Genomic DNA, 20,706 nt, shown 5'->3' with positions numbered 1-20,706 from the left:
CGCCGGCGTGAACAGGTTGGGAACAGCAGGCCGCTCGGCCCATCCGGGCCGGAGAATCCGGCGACCCGTGATTCTCCGAGTGGCGTGTCGTGTTTTGCGACTCGCCATTTTGGGGGGGGGGGTAGGAGAATCACGGAGGGTGCCAGAGCGGCCCTCCCGCGATTCTCCCATCCGGCCTGGGGAGCGGAGAATCGCGCCCAAGATCTATGAAAAACTGATATTTACTAATTCACTGAATTATGCCCAAATTAACTAATGACAAACCGCCAAAAGATGTCAACAGGGTCTACAGACCGTTGGCAAGTTCAAGCCACCTGACTCCTGAGTAAAGCTCTCTCAACCTGAATCGCAATCAGTTTACATTGCAACTTTAATTCAATTTATACAAATGAATCCTGGTACAGTAAATGAGAAATTGGCAGGTGGTTCCCAACAGATGTCACTGGATAGCCCAAAACTTATGATGACTGAAATTCCTAATTCCAGAACTGTTGGCGCAATTCTCTCTTTCTCAAATTCTCTCTGACACTCTTTCAACTGTGGTGAATGTATTCACCATAATGCATGTATGATACTGTAACCTATGACCTATGACCTGGAAGTGGTGATACAAGCTGCTTACAGGTACTGTACTGTAGCCCCGGTATGGCTCCGCCTCTGGCTCCTCCCTCAACGAGGCCATATATAGATGGGCGTCATTCATCTGTACAACAGACTCTGGCTAGGCATGTTCATGACTAATAAAGCCTACTGTTCACTCACTCTCTCTGCCTCTTGGTGAATTGAAGGCATATCAATTTATTAGTCATGGACAGCACTATGGAAGCCACTCTAAAGCCAGACAGACTCGAACTCGATGCCGTCGCGTCTGAAGTCAAAGAAATATTCGAACATTGGCTCCGATGCTTCGAGGCCTATCTCGACTCCTCCACTACTCCTCCCTCAGAGACTCTCAAGCTGCGACTCCTCCAGGCTCGGGTGAGCCATCGAATCTCAGTAATGATCAAGAAAGCGGCCACAAACGAGTCGGCGGTCGCAACTCTCAAGGCACACTTCATGAACCCCGTAAATTAGGTTTTCGCCAGACACCTCCTCACTACTCGCCGTCAACGCACTGGAGAATCGCTGGACAAGTATCTGGAAACCCTGACCCTAGTCGCGAGGAAGTGCAGCTATCGAGATGTGACGGCGGAGGAACACATGAACTCACAGATCCGGGACGTCTACGTGGCAGGGATCCGCTCGAACTATATCAGGCAGCGTCTGCTGGAAAACAGGACCTCCGACCTGCGGGACACGGTAATGCTAGCTACCTCACTAGAAGTGGCCGACCAGAACCTCAGTGCATTCCCCGCGGGCCTGGCAAACCCTTCGTGGACACCCTCGTCGCGGCCCCCGTCGGACCCGACTATGCCGCAGGCCTGTGCCGCGCGTCTGCCAGCCCAGCCCGGGGAATCTCATTTCTACTTATGCAGCTAGGGTCAACACCCCCGGCAGCGCTGCCCAGCCCGCACAGCAACGTGTAGCGATTGTGGGAAGGAGGGGCACTTCGCTAGAGTCTGACTGGGCCGGCCTAAGGCCCAGAAATCGAACATGCACGAGGCCGGACCCATGGACTCGCAGCCCCACAGACCCCGCAATGCGGCTACGTGCCTGCCCGGAATGCTCCCGTCAGATGCGTCATCGGCATCGTGTGACTCGTGGGGGCCGTCATCTTGGTCGCTGGCCCCAACACCGACCGACACGTGTGACTCATGGGGGCAGCCACCTTGGCCGCCGACTCCGGCACCGACCAACACGCAGCCAAAAAAGCCTCCATGCTGGTCGTCCGGGTCAACGGGCATGAGACCCCCTGTCTTTTCAACTCCGGGAGCAAGGAGAGCTTTGTCCACCCCGACAAGGTAAGGCGCTGCCCCCTCCCACCTACCCAACCTCCCAAACAATCTCCCTTGCCTCCGGGTCCCATTCGGTTCGGATCCGGTGGTACTGTATCGCCAATCTCACTATGCAGGGCAGAGTACACTCATTTTAAGTTCTACGTCCTCCCCCACCTCTACGCCCCTCCCCTACTGCTCGGATTGGACTTTCAATGTAACCACCAAAGCCTGACCCTACAGTTCGGTGGATCCTTGCCCCCCCCCCCCTCATGGTGTGCAGCCTCGCGACCCTCAAGGTCTCCCCCCCCCTTCAGTCTTTCCGAATCTCACCCCTGACTGTAAGCCCATCGCCGCCAGGAGCAGGCGGTACAGTTCGCTAGACATGACGTTTATCAAGTCGGAGGTCCAGCAACTGTTGAGTGAAGGGATCATTGAGGCCAGCAACAGCCCCTGGAGAGCGCAAGTGGTGGTCGCCCGGACCGGGGAAAAGAATCGGATGGTTGTGAACTACAGCCAGACAATTAACCGATTCACGCAACTCGTTGCGTACCCCCTCCTCCGCATAGCGGAGATGGTCAACCAGATCGCGCAATACCGTGTGTTCTCAACAGTCGATCTGTCATCAGCCTACCACCAGCTCCCAATCAGCCTGGAAGAGCACCACTACACTGCTTTCGAGGCACCCGGCCGGCTCTTCCACTTCCTCAGAGTCCCCTTCGCCATCAGTAACGGAGTCTCGGTCTTTCAGAGAACGATGGACCGAATGGTGGACCAGTACGGTTTGCGGGCTACATACCCATCCTTGGACAATTTGACCATCTGCAGCCATGACCAGCAGAACCATGACGTCAACCTCCAGAGGTTCCTTCAGGCCGCCCAATCCCTCAACCTCACATACACCAAAGAAAACTGTGTCTTCCGTACTACCCGACTAGCCATTCTCGGCTATGTCGTAGAGAACGGAGTCCTAGAGCCCGACCCCGACCATATGCGCCCCCTCACAGAACTCCCCCCTCCCCACAGCCTCAAGGCCCTAAAAGGATGCCTGGGGCTGTTCTCCTACTGTGCCCAGTGGGTCCCCAACTATGCGGACAAAGCCCGCCCACTTATTCAAACAACCACTTTTCCGCTGACGGATGTTGCCCACTCGGCCTTCAACCGCATCAAGGCCAACATCACCAAGGCCACAATGCACACGGTGGACGAGTCCATTCCTTTTCAGGTAGAGAGTGATGCGTCAGACGTCGCACTGGCCGCCACACCGAACCAGGCGGGCAGGCCAATAGCATTCTTCTCTAGGACCCTCCACCCTTCCAAAATTCGACACCCCTCGGTCATAGCCATAGTGGAAGCCGTGCGGCACTAGAGACACTACCTAGCCGGTAGGAGGTTCACCCTTGTCACCGACCAACCATCGGTCGCCTTCATGTTTGACAACACACATTGGGCCAAAATAAAAAATGATAAAATCTTGAGGTGGAGGATTGAACTCTCCACCTACAATTACGAGATCAAATATCGTCCTGGGAAGCTCAACGCGCTCCCAGATGCCCTGTCCCGCGGCACATGCGCCAGCGCGCAAGATGACCCAACTTCGGGCTATCCACAATGACCTCTGCCACCGAGGGTCACCCGGCTTACCCACTTCATTAAGGCCCGCAATCTGCCCTTCTCCACCGAGGAGGTCAAGGCAATGACCAGGGACTACCAAGTCTGCGCGGAGTGCAAACCGCACTTCTACCGGCAAGACAAGGCCCGCCTGGTAAAGGCCTCCCAGCCCTCTGAGCGTCTAAGCATTGACTTCAAAGGGCCCCTGCCCATCACCAACCAGAATGCATACTTCCTCACCATCATCGATGAGTACTCCCGCTTCCCTTTCGCTGTCCTCTACCCCGACATGACCTCTGCCATCGTAGTAAAGGCACTGCACAGCATCTTCACACTGTTCGGTTTCCCTGCCTACGTCCAGAGCGACTGGGGCACATCGTTCATGAGCGATGAGCTACGTCAGTACCTGCTCAACAAAGGCATCGCCTTGAGCAGGACTACGAGCTATAACCCGCAGGGAAACGGGCAGGTGGAGAGGGAGAACGTGACGGTATGGAAGGCCGTTCTTCTGGCCCTCAGGTCTAGAAGTCTCCCGATCCCCCGCTGGCAGGAGATCCTCCCCGATGCCCTCCACTCCATCAGATCGCTCCTCTGCACAGCCACGAACGAGACCGCTCACGATCGTTTGTTTATCTTCCCCAGGAAGTCCATCTCCGGGGTCTCTCATCCATCTTGGCTGAAAACTCTGGGACCAGTCCTTCTCTGGAGGCACATGAGGAGCCATAAGACCAACCCTCTGGTCGAGAGGGTCCAGCTGCTCCACGCTAACCCCCAGTACGCTTACATCGCGCACCAGGACGGACGGCAAGATACGGTCTCCCTACGGGACCTGGTGCCAGCTAGTTCCCCTGCCAATGTGCCCCCCCCCGCCTACATCACCCCCCCGCTGCCCGCCGCCACCCACAGCACCCCGTACGCTCCCCTGGCCACCTGTTGGCGGCATTCATCTGTACAACCGACTCTGGCTAGGCAAGTTCATGACTAATAAAATCTACTGGTCACTTGCTCTCTCTGCCTCTTGTTGAATTGAAGGTATATCACACACACTCTTTCTCTCTCACACTTTCTCTCTCTCTCTCTCTCAAATTTTCTCACTCTCTCTCACACACCTTCTCTCCTCTCTCTCTCTCACACACATTTCTCTCACACTCTAATTCTCTCTCTCATTTTGTCTCACTCTCTCTCACATTCACTCTCTTTCTCTCACATTCTCTCTCTCACATTCTCTCTCTCTCTCACATTCTCTCTCTCACATTCTCTCTCTCTCTCTCTCACATTCTCTCTCTCTCTCACATTCTCTCTCTCTCACACACACATTCCCTCTCTCTCTCACATTCTCTCGCTCACATTCTCTCTCTTTCACAGTCTCTCTCTCTCAGTCTATCTCACAGTCTCTCTCTCTCTCTCTCACACATTCTCTCTCTCTCACATTCTCTCTCTCTCTCACACACACATATTCCCTCTCTCGCTCACATTCTCTCGCCCACATTCTCTCTCTTTCACAGTCTCTCTCTCTCTCTCTCTCACAGTCTCGCTCTCACATTCTCTCTCTCTCTCACACACATTCTCTCTCTCTCTCATCTCTTGCTTCTTGGACTCTCACTGCACCCTCCCACTCATCCCCCCACAGCTGTGGGCACAAGGGAATTGAAGTACTGCTCATGTGGAGGGTATGCACCAACGCAGACTAGTTGTGCCCAATGGCTACTTTCCACGTTGTAATTATTCGATAAGCCTGTTCCTGAACCCCAATCGGTTTGCACTGCAGCTTTGACACAATCTGTGTAGCTTAATCTTGGTAATGTGAATGAGAAATTGGCAGGTGTTTCTGAACAGGTGTCACTTGATGTCTCAAAAATTATTATGGCTCAAAGCAGAAAGCGACAGTATTACATGCAGACCATAATAGATAAGAGGTATCAGAACGAGGGCAGTTATTAAATCCAACATTTCAATTAAGTGATAAGTGGCTAGAAAATAATTGAATTTTGCAAAACTCGAGAATAAATGATTTGGATGTTCTTTGCTGTCATATAAAGGTGGTGTGGGGCAGAGTTTCATATGTAGAGCCCGTTTTGCATTTTTCCTTTGTGCATTGCTTGGAGCTATAATGTGTATAATGCATATTGCTGTAGAATCCCTACAGTACAGAAGGAGCCACCATTGAGCCCGCACGAAAGAGCACCCTACTCCTGTAACCCCACCTTACGAAGGGGCCAATCCACCTACCCTGTACATCTTTAGACTGTGGGTGGAAACCGGAGCACTCGCAGCAAACCCACACAGACACGGGGAGAATGTGCAAACTCCACGCAGACAGTCGTTCAAGGTTGGAATTGAACCTTGGTCCCTGGTGCTGTGAGGCAGCAGTGCTAACCACTGTGCGATCGTGCCACTCAGGAGTGAAGGTGCAGTGGAATGTACTGCACGGTACACTCCTGCACACGTACATACCAAAATCTGTATTTCCAACTAAACACTGGACTGCTATTGTATTTTAATATATATATCCCTGTAACCTCTTCATCGTGATTAACAGGAAGGCTGACGAGGAGACACATCCTGCTCTCCATCCAGAATGTGGTTAGATATGGTTTGCTGTTTTCCTTTGTGTCCTGTCGGAGCTTCTCCTTAAGGGTTGAATTTGTTTTTTTCTGCTGGCCCAAAGGAATCATTGTTTGGTCGAGCTGAGGAGATGACATCTCATCTCATCTCTCTCTCTCTGCACAATGTTGCTGCATGGTGTTTCCATGGTGATGAACTTCACGTTTTCGTCCGAGTTACGCACTTTAGAAGATAATCCATAAACGGCAATGAAAGAACGCATATAACAATGAGTAAACGCTTGCACATTTAGCTTTTTGTCCCATCATCTTATCAAAACACGCACAAAATGGGTAAAACGTGCATTTATTCATCGTACCAATGAGCACTTCGATCGCATACACAACAGTATGTATGGTTCCTTTTTTAAAAATTTACAAATCAAAAATGCAGTTAACCACTCCTGGATCCCAATTAGCCACAGACAGCTAAAATACTGGCTCACACTGTTGTACAATGTAACAGCACAGCGCTGTGGCATACATTTCCATCAATCCTGCTTCTCCCTGTCATGTGAAACTGGAGTTTTGCAAATACTTTTGTTACCGAGTTAGAAGTGACTTGCTTCCTGTCCTGTAATGGTGAATTGGTAACTGCTAATTTGATTCCACTACAACAACATGAAAGGACAATTTGTGGTGGCTGATTTTCTAAATTATACGTGAACCAGATGCCTGGCACAGAGTTAATGAGTACCAAACACTTCTGTCCTCTTCAATTAATTTGGATAAAACTAATATGGGGTGAGGAACCGCAGAGGATTTTTTTAGAAACAGGAAATGGGGCATTAAGACCCAAGAAACCTGCCCGCCTCATTTGGTTAGATCTCAGGCCTCATCCATACAATTTTAACCATAAGTCTTAATTACATCACTCTACGGAAATGTATCAAACTGCACTATGCTGACAGTCAGATGTCTCTCTTTATCGGCGCACTCTCCATTTCCTGAAAATACATCTGGATCTCACTGCTGATCAGTCAGTCCAAAATATTTTCTTTGAATCAAAATCAATCGATTCTGGTTTGAAATGCTTGTCCAATTCAGTTCAGCATTGTAAAATTGATCATTGGATCATAATTTCAGCCGTAGTTGTGGACATAAATTAATTTATTAATGTTGAAGTAACTTTAAAAAAAAAATTTTTAGAAAATCCAATTCATTTTTTCCAATTAAGAGGCAATTTAGCGTGGCCAATCCACCTAGCTTGCACATCTTTGGGTTGTGGGGGCGAAACCCACGCAAACATGGGGAGAATGTGCAAACTCCACACGGACAGTGACCCAGGGCCAGGATCGAACCTGGGACCTCGGTGCAGTGCTAACCAGCGCGCCACCGTGCTGCCCTGATGCTGAAGTAACTTAAGCCAATTATTAAACTGTTAATTTTATCATTCTGGAAGGTTAACCTTCAGTGAATGGTGAGCTTCCATTAATTTTCAATGTCTGAGGGATGTTGGTTAGTGGCTCAAGTGTGGTGCAGAATGATGCCAATGGCATAGAGACAATACCCATTCTGGTTGTTGCAGTTAACGGAGGCTGCCTCTTTGCTTTGCCCTCTGCTTGTTGTGGAATGATGTCCCTCGAGCGATATAGCCACTTGTCTCTCTCTCTCTCCGAGAGTGTCCCTTTGGTCTATGACTAATTGCCTTACCGTACTGTCAGGTGATATGATGGAACTAGTTTGTGTCGGATTCTCCTTTTGCTTGTAACTAAGAAGGCTGGCTTACCTGGCCAAGATAGGATTTGAATGATTACGCTTTGCTGAATGCTGCTACAGACAGCTCCACAAAGTAAGGCATTGTCACCGTGGGTCAATCCAAGAAACCAACCATGGCCATTGGGTTTTGGTTCACTGAAAAAGATTATGTACAGGTAAGGCACTATTGTAACAATGGGTCAATGGACAGAATAATCTTTGGTAAAGAGACAGAGTAGCCATAGGTGTACAACACCAGATGGCCATAGGTCAATGGTCCAGCTTATTCAGTCAATAGAACAGAGTGACCATAGACAAGGGTAATCATGGGGAGTCAGACAATGCAAACATGGGTTAAAAGAACAGGGTAATGATAGAGTAAACATGAGTAACTCGTGGGCAATAAATATCAAACTGAGTAAAGTACTATGAATCAATGGAATATGTTTTCCTAATAAAGTAACCATAAGTGTTAGGATAGATAAAGTATGGGCCATTACAGCAGGCTAACAATGGGTGAACTGCACTTAAAAATGCAAGATGAATTGCCGGGAAATGGGAATCACCCACTTTTTAATCTTAGTTTCTTGCAAAATGGTGTTGATTCTGTGCTATGTCTCGAGTGTGGAGTTCCAAAGCGGGTGCCAATTGACTTCATAAAAGGGATTTTGGGATGGGGATGGTGGAGGTCACAACCTTATATGAGCCTCAATACTTCAGACAAGGGGCGAAATTCTCCGACCCCACGCAGGGTCGGAGAATCGGCCGGCAGCGGCGTTATTCCCGCTCCCGCAGGGTTTTAATTCTCTGACCGGCCAAAAACCGGCGCTGTGCAAATCCTGCCGGCAGCCTCTGAAAACAGCTGGCGCCGGCGGGATGTCATTATATTTTTGTTTCCACAAATCTCCGGCCCGGATGGGCCGAAGTCCCGCCGACGTGACCCGTGGCCACGTTGGCGAAAATCACAGTACCTTTAAAACGGCGTCAACCATTGATGATGGTTGATGCCATTCAGTGTTGGGGGGGGGGGGTGGGTTGCGGCATCGGGGGGGGTTGCGGCATCGGGGGGGGTTGCGGCATCGGGGGGGGGGTTGCGGCATCGGGGGGGGGTTGCGGCATCGGGGGGGGGTTGCGGCATCGGGGGGGGTTGCGGCATCGGGGGGGGTTGCGGCATCGGGGGGGGGGTTGCGGCATCGGGGGGGGGGGGTTGCGGCATCGGGGGGGGTTGCGGCATCGGGGGGGGGTTGCGGCATCGGGGGGGGGTTGCGGCATCGGGGGGGGTTGCGGCATCGGGGGGGGGGTTGCGGCATCGGGGGGGGTTGCGGCATCGGGGGGGGTTGCGGCATGGGGGGGGGTTTGGGGGCAGCGGCGTGCAGAGAGGGGGCGACGGATGCCCGGGGCCAACGCACCGTCGCCCCCACCCCCTCTGTACGCCGCTTCCCCCCCCTCTGTACGCCGCTTCCCCCTACCCCAACCACCCCCCCTCCCCACCACCCCTACCCCCCCTCCCCACCCCTACCCCCCTCCCCACCACCCCTACCCCCCTCCCCACCACCCCTACCCCCCTCCCCAACCTCCCTCCCCACCACCCCTACCCCCTCCAACGCCGCCCCCCCATCTCTTGCAACGCCGCAACCCCCCACCCTCAACGCCGGGTCCCCCCCTCTCAACGCCGGGTCCCCCCCCCCCTCAACGCCGGTACCCACACCCCTCAACGCCGGTACCCACACCCCGTCCCCCTCCCCCTGAAGGCCGGTACCCACACCCTCCCCTCCCTCTGAAGGCCGGTACCCACACCCCCCCCTCTCTCCTCCTCCCCCCCTTCCTTCTTCCTCCCCCCCTTCCTTCCTCCTCCCCCCTTCCTTCCTCCTCCCCCCTTCCTTCCTCCTCCCCCCTCCTTCCTCCTCCCCCCTTCCTTCCTCCTCCCCCTTCCTTCCTCCTCCCCCCTTCCTTCCTCCGTTAGTGGGGGGGGGGTGCGGCGTTACTGGGGGGTGGGGGGTGGGGGGTGCGGCGTTGGAGGGGGGTAGGGGCGTTGGAGGGAGGTAGGGGTGGTGAGGGGGGGGTGGTTGGGGTAGGGGGCAGCGGCGTACAGAGGGGGGGGGCGATGGTGCGTTGGCCCCGGGCATCCGTCGCCCCCCCTCTCTGCACGCCGCTGCCCCCCTCTCTGCACGCCGCTGCCCCCAAACCCCCCCCCGATGCCGCAACCCCCCCCAATGCCGCAACCCCCCCCGATGCCGCAACCCCCCCCGATGCCGCAACCCCCCCCATGCCGCAACCCCCCCCCATGCCGCAACCCCCCCCCGATGCCGCAACCCCCCCCCCCCCCCGATGCCGGAACACCCCCCCCAAATGCCGGGTCCCCCCCCCCCAAATGCCGAGTCTGTCTCTCTCCTCCCCCCCCCCCAAATGCCGGGTCTGTCTCTCTCCTCCTCCCCCCCCCCCCCCCCCCCAAAAACGCCGGGTCTCACCACTTCCGCAGCTGGTGAAACTGACGCGTATCGCGTCAGTCCGCTGCTGGCCCCTCCGGGAACGGAGAATAGCCGCCTAAAAGAAGGCCCCCACGCCGGAGTCATCTACACCAATTTTGCTCGCCGGAAATCGGCGTTACGACGGTCTGCAGAGAATTTCGCCCAAGGTTCCCAATTGTAATTGCCTTCCAAAATCTCTCTGTGCCAACAATCAGCAACAGAAAAAACACCAAAGTGGATTTTAATGGAGCTGAAATAAGAAGCAGAATGAGAAATTTGCAGGAAAATTAGGGAGCAAGTGGATGTGTGACTGACTGATTGTTTTCTTTGCACCTGTTGTACATCAGAGAAACGGTGACAGTGAGGATATCTGAAATAGCGGGTTGATTCATTTTGTTTTGTAGTTGGAGTTCAAATTGTCTGGAATTTATATTCTGACAAAGAAATAACTGGCTTGTGTGAGTAGCTGCAAGCATTTTCGGCATAAAATTGAGCAGTGGGTTCTTCGACCTAATCGGCAATCACATTTGGAACCTTAGAATCCCTACAGTGCAGTAGAAGACCATTTGACCCATTGAGTCTGCACTGACCCTCTGAAAGAGCATCCTGTCTATGCCCACTCCCCCGCCCTATCCCCGTAACCCCACCTAACCACATCTTTGGACACTAAGGGGCAATTTAGCATAGCCAATCCACCTAACCTGCACATCTTTGGAACATTTCTGATTTAATAAGGAATCCATTTCTTCTCAGCATTTAAACAATTATCATTTAATGATGGAAAGTTGTTTCAGCGTGACAGAGATTGTGTTAATTTTTTTTGAGGAGAGCTCTGCGCTAAAATAACATGCTAGTGACATCATGGCATGACTCATTGTGAATTTCATTGTAAGTGAGAATCTGCCAGATGTCTTAAATTTAATAAAATGCACCCCAGTTACTGGCAGTACAGTTTCACAAAGCTTAATGACTTGACATTGACCTACTGAGTCAAACATGAGTAGGTTCAATGAACCCATCCCTGTCCTGTTCACCATGTAACTCTGTCATTCAGGTCAGTGTTTTGGGGAAATTGAAGCGTATTAAAATAAAATCAAAACCCTTTGACTCCTTAAGGATGGCTTGCCTCTGTTCAGCTCAACATCACAAATCAAGTTTTGAGAATTAGGTTTTATTGCGAGATTGGCCACGATCACCCTTGCAATAATATGTCAGTAAAAACAACAAGTTGTCTTTGATGGTATGAACACACCCAGAGGTGCTGTGCAAGATGCATTGGAGATGTTAAATGAACAAATTAAGGCAGCATGGTAGCACAAGTGGATAGCACTGTGGCTTCACAGCACCAGGGTCCCAGGTTTGATTCCCCGCTGGGTCACTATCTGTGCGGAACTGCACGTTCTCCCCGTGTCTGCGTGGGTTTCCTCCAGGTGCTCTGGTTTCCTCCCACAGTCCAAAGATGTACAGGTTAGGTGGATTGGCCACGATAAATTGCCCTTAGTGACCAAAAAGGTGAGGAGGGGTCATTGGGTTACGAGGATAGGGTGGAAGTGAGGGCTTAAGTGGGTCGGTGCAGACTCGATGGGCCGAATGGCCTCCTTCTGCGCTGTATGTTCTATGTATGTTAACAACAGCTTAGTCTAAGAGTTAATTTTTTTTTAACAAACATTTAACTGAGGCATTTATGGTTTTATAACAACAAAAGATACAAATGCAAATGTAAACATGATTCAGTACGTAACACCCCCTCCAACCAACCACAAACACAATTCCCAAGTCCCTCCATCTCCCCTCGCTGATCACGCCTAAACTAAACTATCTCCCCACTCCCTCATTCCCTAACACAACTCCCCTTTTATTGTATCTGCTAACACTTTAGTTTTCCCCGAAGAAGTCGATAAACGGCTGCCACCTCCGGACGAACCCTAACATTGATCCTCTCAGGACGAACTTAATATTCTCAAGCCTGAGAAACCCAGCCATGTCGATAACCCATACCCCCGATTTCAGGCTCTCCGAGTCCCTCCAGAATAATAGAATATGTCTCCGGGCCACCAAGGAGGCAAAGACCAAAACAAAAGCCTCTCTTGACCCTTGGACTCCCGGGTCATCCGACACTCCAAAAAACATCACCTCTGGACTCGGCGCCATTCTCGCTTTTAGCACCATGGACATGACATTGGCAAATCCCTGCCAGAATCCCCTAAGCTTCGGACATGCCCAAAACATGTGGACATGATTTGGAGGCCCTCCTGCACACCTCACACACCTGGGGCGGGATTCTCCCCTACCCGGCGGGGCGGGGGGGCCCAGCGTAGGGGAGTGGCGCCAACCACTCCGGCATCGGGCCTCCCCAAAGGTGCGGAATTCTCCGGCTAGGCCCGCGCCGGAGCGGTTGGCAACACGCCGACTGGCGCCAAAACCAGCACCAGCGGCCTTGGCCGCCCGGCGCCGGGGCTGGCCAAAAGGCTGTCTGCCGCTGACGTCACCACCGGCGCATGCGCGCTGGGGGATTCTCTTCCGTCGGCGGCGGCGGAAGAAAAAGAGTGCCCCCACGGCACTGGCCCGCCCGCCGATCGGTGGGCCCTGATCGCGGGCCTGGCCACCATGGGGGCACCCCCCGGGGTCCAATCGCCACACGCCCCCCCCCCCCGAACCCCGGGGGCCCGCTCGCGCCGCCGATCCCGCCGCCACCAGAGGTGGTTCAAACCTCGGCGGCGGGAGAGGCCTCCCAGCGGCGGGACTTCGGCCCATCACGGGCCGGAGAATCGCTGCAGGGGACTCGCCGATTGGCGTGGGGTGATTCCCACCCCCGCCAATTCCTGGGTGGCGGAAAATTTCTGCCACGGCGGGGGGCGGGATTTTCGGCGGCCCCGGGCGAGGGTCGGAGAATTTCACCTCTGTTCTCTACCCCCAAAAACCGGCTCATCCGGGCCACCGTCACGTGTGCCCGGTGAACCACCTTGAATTGAATCAGGCTGAGCCTGGCACATGATGAGGACATGTTAACTCTACTCAGAGTATCCTCCCACAGACCTGCCGCTAGCCCCTTACCCAGCTCATTTTCCCATTTGCGTTTTACCTCCCCGCATCTGTGTTCCCTCCCACTCCACCTTTATAAATTTGCGAGACCCTCCCCTCCCCACCCCACTAAGAGTTAGATTTTAAGGTTTGATTTAAAGGGGGAAGAGAGAGGTGAAGAGGAATAGATTGGGGAATTCTGAATTTTATGGTCTAGGAAGCTGAAGGTGGATCAATGGAAATTAGGAAAATGATGGGTCGAAGCCTATTCTGTACGTGGGATCAACAAGTGAGAGTTGGGGACACAGGAAGACCTATCACGGAAAGGACATAAAGGATGCCACCACAGTTGTTTCTCGATACTTTTGGCTGCGGCTAGATGGTAGAGTGGAACTAGGATCTGTCAGGATCTTGGAGCCGGTATGAGTTATCACTAGAAATATGTGTTTCTCAGACATTGCACTAAAATGAGACAACACATGGGGCCTTTAAGGAAACTCAGCGCTCCGAGTCATTCAATCAAAGAGTAATGAAGGAATTTGAGCCAGGATCCCTTTAAGTAAAATAAATAAATAACTTCAGTCAAAGGTGGCTGTTCCTGAGAAAGAGTAAGACATCTGTGTATATGTTGTACCCTTGCCTCTGGGGAGCAAACTTCTAGGATTCCAGACTTTTGATAAATTCCAGATGTCCAAATCCCACACAGTGGGTCAGCAAGACTTTAGGGAATTGCATTCCAGCACTTACATTTTCCAAAAAAGGAATTTTCAATTGTTGACAGGTGTTAAAATGACTTTTCTCGTACTTGATTTTTAAGTGTGACGATTAGCACGATTTGGCGAGGTGTAAAAAGGCTCCTCACTGTTGAGAGAGTCGCCTGCATTATTAGCATAGATTTCCACGACACCTTGGTCCTCATTCCAACACTCTTGGGTCCTCAATCATGAATAACTTGCAGATCCTCATCCCTGCCCACCCCAGTATCAACTTACATACTCAATATCCTCATCTGCCTCCAGTTTGCCATCTTTATCTATCATTCCTGCCCCCTACCATCATCCCTGCCTCCCTTGGTTTCTTCATCCTTCATTACCCAGGGAGGTTTACATTCCAGACCACCTTTGTGGTCCTAACCACCCTCAGGATTTTCCTCCACTAGCAGACCTTCATCTCCTTTCATCCTTGCTCCATTATTCAACTACTCCGTCCCACTACTTCTTCTCTCCCTACGGTCCAACATTGTGGCTGCATTCTCAGCCGGTTCCAATTTTAACTGGACGGCATAGTAGCACAGTGGTTCGCACCGTTGCTTCACAGCTCCAGGGTCCCAGGTTCGATTCCTGGCTTGGGTCACTATCTGTGCGGAGACTGCACATTCTCCCCGTGTCTGCGTGGGTTTCCTCCGGGTCCTCCGGTTTCCTCGCCCAAGTCCTGAAAGACTTGGGCGAGGAAATTTGGTCATTCTGAATTCTTCCTCTGTGTACCCAAAAAGGCGCCTGAATGTGGCGATTAGGGACATTTCACAGTAACTTCATTGAAGTGTTAATGTGAGCCTACTTGTGACAATAAAAAGATTATTATTATCATTATAACTGTCCCAGCATAGTTAGCACATCTTGTGAAACAGCTGGCCCCTTGACAATATTGCCCAGTCAGCGTCTCCCTGCTGATTTAACAACCAATCCCGGTTGAGACACACAAACCTGAATCTAGTTCTGCTGGAGTCCAGTTTCTCTCCATGACAGCCTGTGGTGTGGATTTCATCATTGCCTCTGCCGCCCAGTACTGTATATCTGAATGTTAGGAATTAACTTTGGAAATCATGACGTTCAAACAGTAGCCGTCGGTTATTGCTGAGGGTGTGGACCTTTGGGACGGCCCGACGCCAGAGTGGTTCACGCCACTCCGTCCCGCCGGGACCCTCTGCCCCGCCGGGTACGGGAGAATCCCGCCCCTGGTGTCTTGCTGCTGACTTTGTGTTTGACTGAGGGTAGTTGCGGAGCCCACAAGTGTGTGTCTGTGTGAAAATGTCTTATCTGTGCGCCTCTGCATAGGGGTATACACCCTGCGTGTGTCGGCATGGTTTATGTTGACGCCATTCAAGACTTTAACAGTTGTTTCAGTTGCTTGGGGTACTGCGGAATGCCTGGGAATTATTTTCAAAAAAACACTTCACAAATCATGCCCCAGAGTAGCAGCGATTAGTTAGTTAATTCATTGTAAACCTGCTTGAGTTATAAAATGTCACCTGAAGTAATGTGTTTGCCACATTGTGCTTTCATTAAATTTTCATTGAGGCATATTAAACCCAAGCTTCATGATAAATCTACTGCAGGTGTGTGGGCTACAAAAGATTCATGAAGAGAGCCAATGAGATTGTCTTTTGATCTATTTAATTTCCTGTCAGTGACCCAATATATTTTTAGAGTTAATTTAACGAAACTAAAGCTTAGGTGTAACTGGGTGCAATATCAGCAGTTACTGACTGACTGCCTCTTGATCATTTTACTGCAGCTGTTAATTCTGCTAAAATAGTAGACCCAATAACATCAGAATGTCAAACACTTGACGACTGATGATACCTGGAGGCTGGAATCTTCAGCAGGACTGAGCTTCCAAGAATAAAACTCCCAAAGCACTTCTGAGTTTGCAATACCGATGGGGAACTTAAGTCCTCGTTTTACATATCAGGAACAGTAAGGGCGGGGGCTGGTTTTACTCAGTTGGCTGGGCAGATGGTTTGTGAGGCAGAGCAAGGCCAATGGCGTGGGTTCAATTCCTGTGCCATCTGGTTTACCATGCCTTCTCAACCTTGCCCCTCACCTCAGCTCTCCCCCGCAAAATGGAAAGGAGCCTGTGGTCATCTGGGATTATGGCAACTTTATTTATTTTATACATTAGGAAATGGTGGCACATTGTCTCGGTTCCATTCCATGATCGTCACCTGCAATGAGGCTCCAGAAAACAGTGCGAACCTTGAAAATCAGCGCTCTAATAAGAACTCTAATATATATAGTAAGAACTCAGGAGGTATAACTGCTGTTATTAACATTGGAGATTAGTGACTAACTGTGACATTCTCCATCATGGTCCAGCTCATCACTAACCAACGTTTGAAAAGTTGACATCCTTTTCACTGGATTTGTTTTCCACTACAGATTACCGGACTGGGCCATGCTTCACTCAGGTCAATAACCAGATGTGCCAAGGACAACTGAGTGGCATTGTCTGTACCAAAACCCTCTGCTGTGCCACCATTGGTCGAGCTTGGGGCCACCCGTGCGAGATGTGTCCTGCACAGCCTCACCCCTGTCGCCGTGGTTTCATTCCCAACATTCGCAGTGGTGCCTGTCAAGGTGAGCTCCTTCATTCTTCATTGAAATTACAGACCCGTGAGCTGAGCTTTCCTTCTGGGCAGGTCCAAATCGGCCATTGAGGTTACCACTGGATTCTCGCCCAAGCTCTGTTTCAGTTTCTCTGCCCCTATTTGGATGGGGGGTCACTTCACTATCCCAACCTCATTTAAGTGCTGCTGGAAGGTGGGACCATTACCCTGCCTTGGGCTGCTGAACAGTGAAGAGCCTGTACACTCAGGTAGCAATCGGGGACAGTGAATACAGAATCTGTGCACTCAGGCAATCGGGAAATTACACAACGTGGAAGCTTTGTGGCACAGGGGGTTGTTTCCTTGTCTCTGATCCAGCAGCTCTGGTCCCATTTCAGGACCCTTTGATGCCCAAGGAAGGTGTGTTCATAATGTGCCTAAACAGTTTGAGTATCCATGAGAGATGAGAGATTTTGATTGTGGGAGGGGAAGAGATTTGGAGCCTCGATCACCATTGTTCAGAGCTCTGGAGTAGAGAATACATATAAAAGTGCAGGCAGCCACAGAAACTTAGATTCCTGAGGGTGGGGAGGATGGCTGGCTCAGTTGGCTAGATATGGATCAGTTTAGTACCAACAGCACAGTGTTCAAACCCCGTTCTGGCAGGGGACGGTTTGAAACTTGCCTCCCTGCCTTACCCCAGGGTGGAGGTTGTGGCGTTGTGGGTTGGACCTGCCTTTGGGGTGAGAAGGGGCTGGTTTAGCACAGGGCTGAATAGCTGGCTTGTAAAGCAGACCAAGGCAGGCCAGCAGCGCAAGTTCAATTCCCGTACCAGTCTCCCCGGACAGGCGCTGGAATGTGGCGACTAGGGGCTTTTCACAGTAACTTTGTTTGAAGCCTTCTTGTGACAATAAGCGATTTTCTTTTCATTTCATTTCATTTCAATTGAGGAAGAAAACCCAGAGCCTGTGTGCTCAGGCATTCAGAGACAGAATAAATGCAGTGCCTAATTACACGAGCAATTGGGGACAGCGTAAATACTGAGCCTCTGTCCGTGGGTAACTGAAGACGAGGGCTGGACACGTGACATCTCTAAGCCTGCCGCCCACAGGGCTGCACATCCTGTGTTCAGACAGGACAATCCCAAAAGATCCTCCTGTGGTTGAATAATGAACTAAACCTGACGTGGTTTCTTTGATAGATGTGGATGAATGTCAGGCCATCCCAGGTCTGTGTCAGGGAGGGAACTGCATCAACACCGTGGGATCATACGAATGCAAATGTCCAGCTGGGCACAGACAGAGTGAGAACACGCAGAAGTGTGAAGGTAGGTGCAGCTTAATGTTATAACTCCATCCCTCCCACTCTTTCTCGCTGCAATTGTTTCTGTCCAAACACTTATTTGTCCCTCCCCGAGTACATGTGATTAAGGAGGTATTTGCTGTCTAGATGCAAGGCACTGTCACCACCTTCAGTTTATGTTAAGAAGTTACTGGTGCACCAAGCTCCTTCGTATTTCAGTATTAATACAGAAATAAAAACAATAAGTGCTGGAAACGCTCAGCTGGTCTGGCAGCAACTGTGGAGAGAGAATCAGAGTTAACGATTTGAGTCGAGTTTGACTCACAGAATCACAGAATTGTTACAGCAAGGAAGGAGACGATTGGGCCCATCATGTCACTACTGGCCCTCTGAATGAACCAATCACCTTGTGCTATTTCTCCCAGTACATTTTACCTTTTATCATAATAATCCAGTTCCCTCTTGACTGCCTCAGTTGAACCCACCTCCACCACACTCCCACACAGTGCACCCTAGATCTTAAGCATTTGCTGCTTGAAAATGTTTCTCTTCTCGTATCCATTGCTTCTTTTGCCAATTACTTTCATCCTGTGCCCTGCTGTTACATAGAATTTACACAGAATTTACAGTGCAGAAGGAGGCCATTCGGCCCATCGAGTCTGCACCGGCTCTTGGAAAGAGCACCCTACCCCTACCAAGGTCAACACCTCCACCCTATCCCCATAACTCAGTAACCCCACCCAACACTAAGGGCAATTTTGGACACTAAGGGCAATTTATCATGGCCAATCCACCTAACCCACACATCTTTGGACTGTGGGAGGAAACCGGAGCACCCGGAGGAGGATGTGCAGACTCCGCACAGACAGTGACCCAAGCCGGAATCGAACCTGGGACCCTGGAGCTGTGAAGCGATTGTGCTATCCACAATGCTACCATGCTGCCCTTCCACCAATAGGAACAGTTTATTCCCTATCTACGCTGTCCAGACGTCCCATGATTTTGAATACCTCCAACAAATCTCCTCTGAAACTTCTCTTCTCCAACGAGGACAGTTCCAATTTCTCAACCTATCTACCGAACTAAAGTTTCTCATCTGTGGCACCATTCTTGTGAATCTTTTCCGAATCTCTTTAATTCTGTCACATTTTTCCTCAAGTGTGCTTCTCAGAACTGGACGCAACACCCCAGTTGAAACCAAACCAGTGTTTTTATATGTGTTTAACATAACCTCCCGCCCCTGTTAATAAAGCCTAGGACACGGTATACTTTATTCACCACTTTTTCCACCTGTCCTGCCACCTTCCATGATTTGTGCACATCTACTCCCAGGGCTCTCTGCTCCTGCACCTCCTTCAGAATTGTATCCTTTGTTTCTCTGCATTCTTCCTCCAGAATGAATCACTTCACTCTTCTCCACATTGAGCTTCATCTGCTACTTGCCCACGACCCCACCAACCCGTCTATGTCCTTCTGAAGTTCTTTACCATCAGCCTCACAGATCACAATGTTTTCAAGTTTTGTATTGTCTGCAAGTTTTAAAATTGTGCCCTGTACACCAAAGTGTCGGTCAATAATATATATCAAGAGACCAAGGATCCCAAAACTGACCCCTGGGAAACTCCATTACAAACCTTCTTCCATTCTGAAAATCATCCATTAACCACTGTCTCCTGTTTCCTGTCACTCAGCCAATTTCGTTATCCATGAGCTATAAGTTTTCTCACAGGTCTGTTGTATGGCACTATGTCAAATGCCTTTCAGAAGCCCATGTGCACCACGTCAACAGCATTACCCTCGTCAACCCCAGCAAGTTGTTAAACATGATTTGACATTAACATATTCATGCTGGCTTGCCTTAATTAACCCACATTTGTCCGTATGATTATTAATCTGCTTGTGAATTATTGATTTTGGAAGTTTCCCAACACTGAGGTTAAACTATCGTTGCTGGCCTTATCTTTACAGCCATTTTTAAACAAGTGTGTAACATTGATGTACCATCAATTGAACGTGAGACGAGTTGCTGAACAAAAGTATGGCTTTAATATACTAGATGTTAAGCCCTGCGGTCGATTACAGTAGAAGGACGACCGCCGGGAGTACTGGGTATTTATACCCCGCCCTGGAGGCGGGGTTAACTCAGCCTCTCGACCAATCGGGGAGCCGTCACATGACTGGTCTCAACCAACCGGTCGAGAGGCACATGACCGACCAGGGCCAATGGTAAGCCGGTGTTCTGCACCAATGGCAGGCAGCTATGCTAATCATACCACCACAAACATTTACAATTCTCCAGTCCTCTGGCACCACTCCCTGAGTCTAAGGAAGATTGGAAAACTTTGGCCATTATCTCCTCAATTTCCACTCTCACTTCCTTCAGTATCCTTGAATGCTTCTCATCAGGTCCCAATGCCCTGTTAACCTTAAAACAGACAGTCTTATCCAATACCACCTCCTTATCAATTTTAAACCATTCAAGTATCGGAATGACCCCCACTTTTATCCATTACCTGGACAGTGTCTTCTTCTTTGGTAATCTCAGATTCAAAGTAATTGTTTAATATCTCTGGCTTGCTCCCTGCTTCCATGCATAAATCCCCGTTTTAGTCCCTAAACAGTCCCACTCCTCCTCGGACCACCTTTTTGCTATTTATATTTCTAGTGAAGACTTTGTGATTCCCTTTTATGTTAGCTTCTCTTTTCATGCGCACTCTTTGCTTCTCTTACTTTATGTTTCAATTCCCCTCTGAACCGTCTGTAATTAGCCTAATTCTCTGTTGTTTTATCCACCTGACATCTAT

General features: G+C 50.5%; 1 protein-coding gene across 1 annotated transcript in view; it reads left to right on the top strand.

Annotated features, from left to right (window-relative positions):
- The window catches only part of fbn2b (fibrillin 2b), a 310,225-nt gene that overhangs the window by 51,483 nt on the left and 238,036 nt on the right, over window positions 1-20,706 (top strand). The window contains exons 6-7 of the mRNA XM_038776744.1: window positions 16,434-16,631; window positions 17,802-17,927. Of these exons, the coding sequence (XP_038632672.1) occupies window positions 16,434-16,631; window positions 17,802-17,927 (324 nt within the window). The remainder of the gene's footprint in view (window positions 1-16,433; window positions 16,632-17,801; window positions 17,928-20,706) is intronic.

The sequence above is a fragment of the Scyliorhinus canicula genome, chromosome 18 (assembly GCF_902713615.1).
Source record: "Scyliorhinus canicula chromosome 18, sScyCan1.1, whole genome shotgun sequence".
Lineage (NCBI taxonomy): Eukaryota > Metazoa > Chordata > Chondrichthyes > Carcharhiniformes > Scyliorhinidae > Scyliorhinus > Scyliorhinus canicula.
This window is presented reverse-complemented; position numbering and strand designations above follow the sequence as displayed.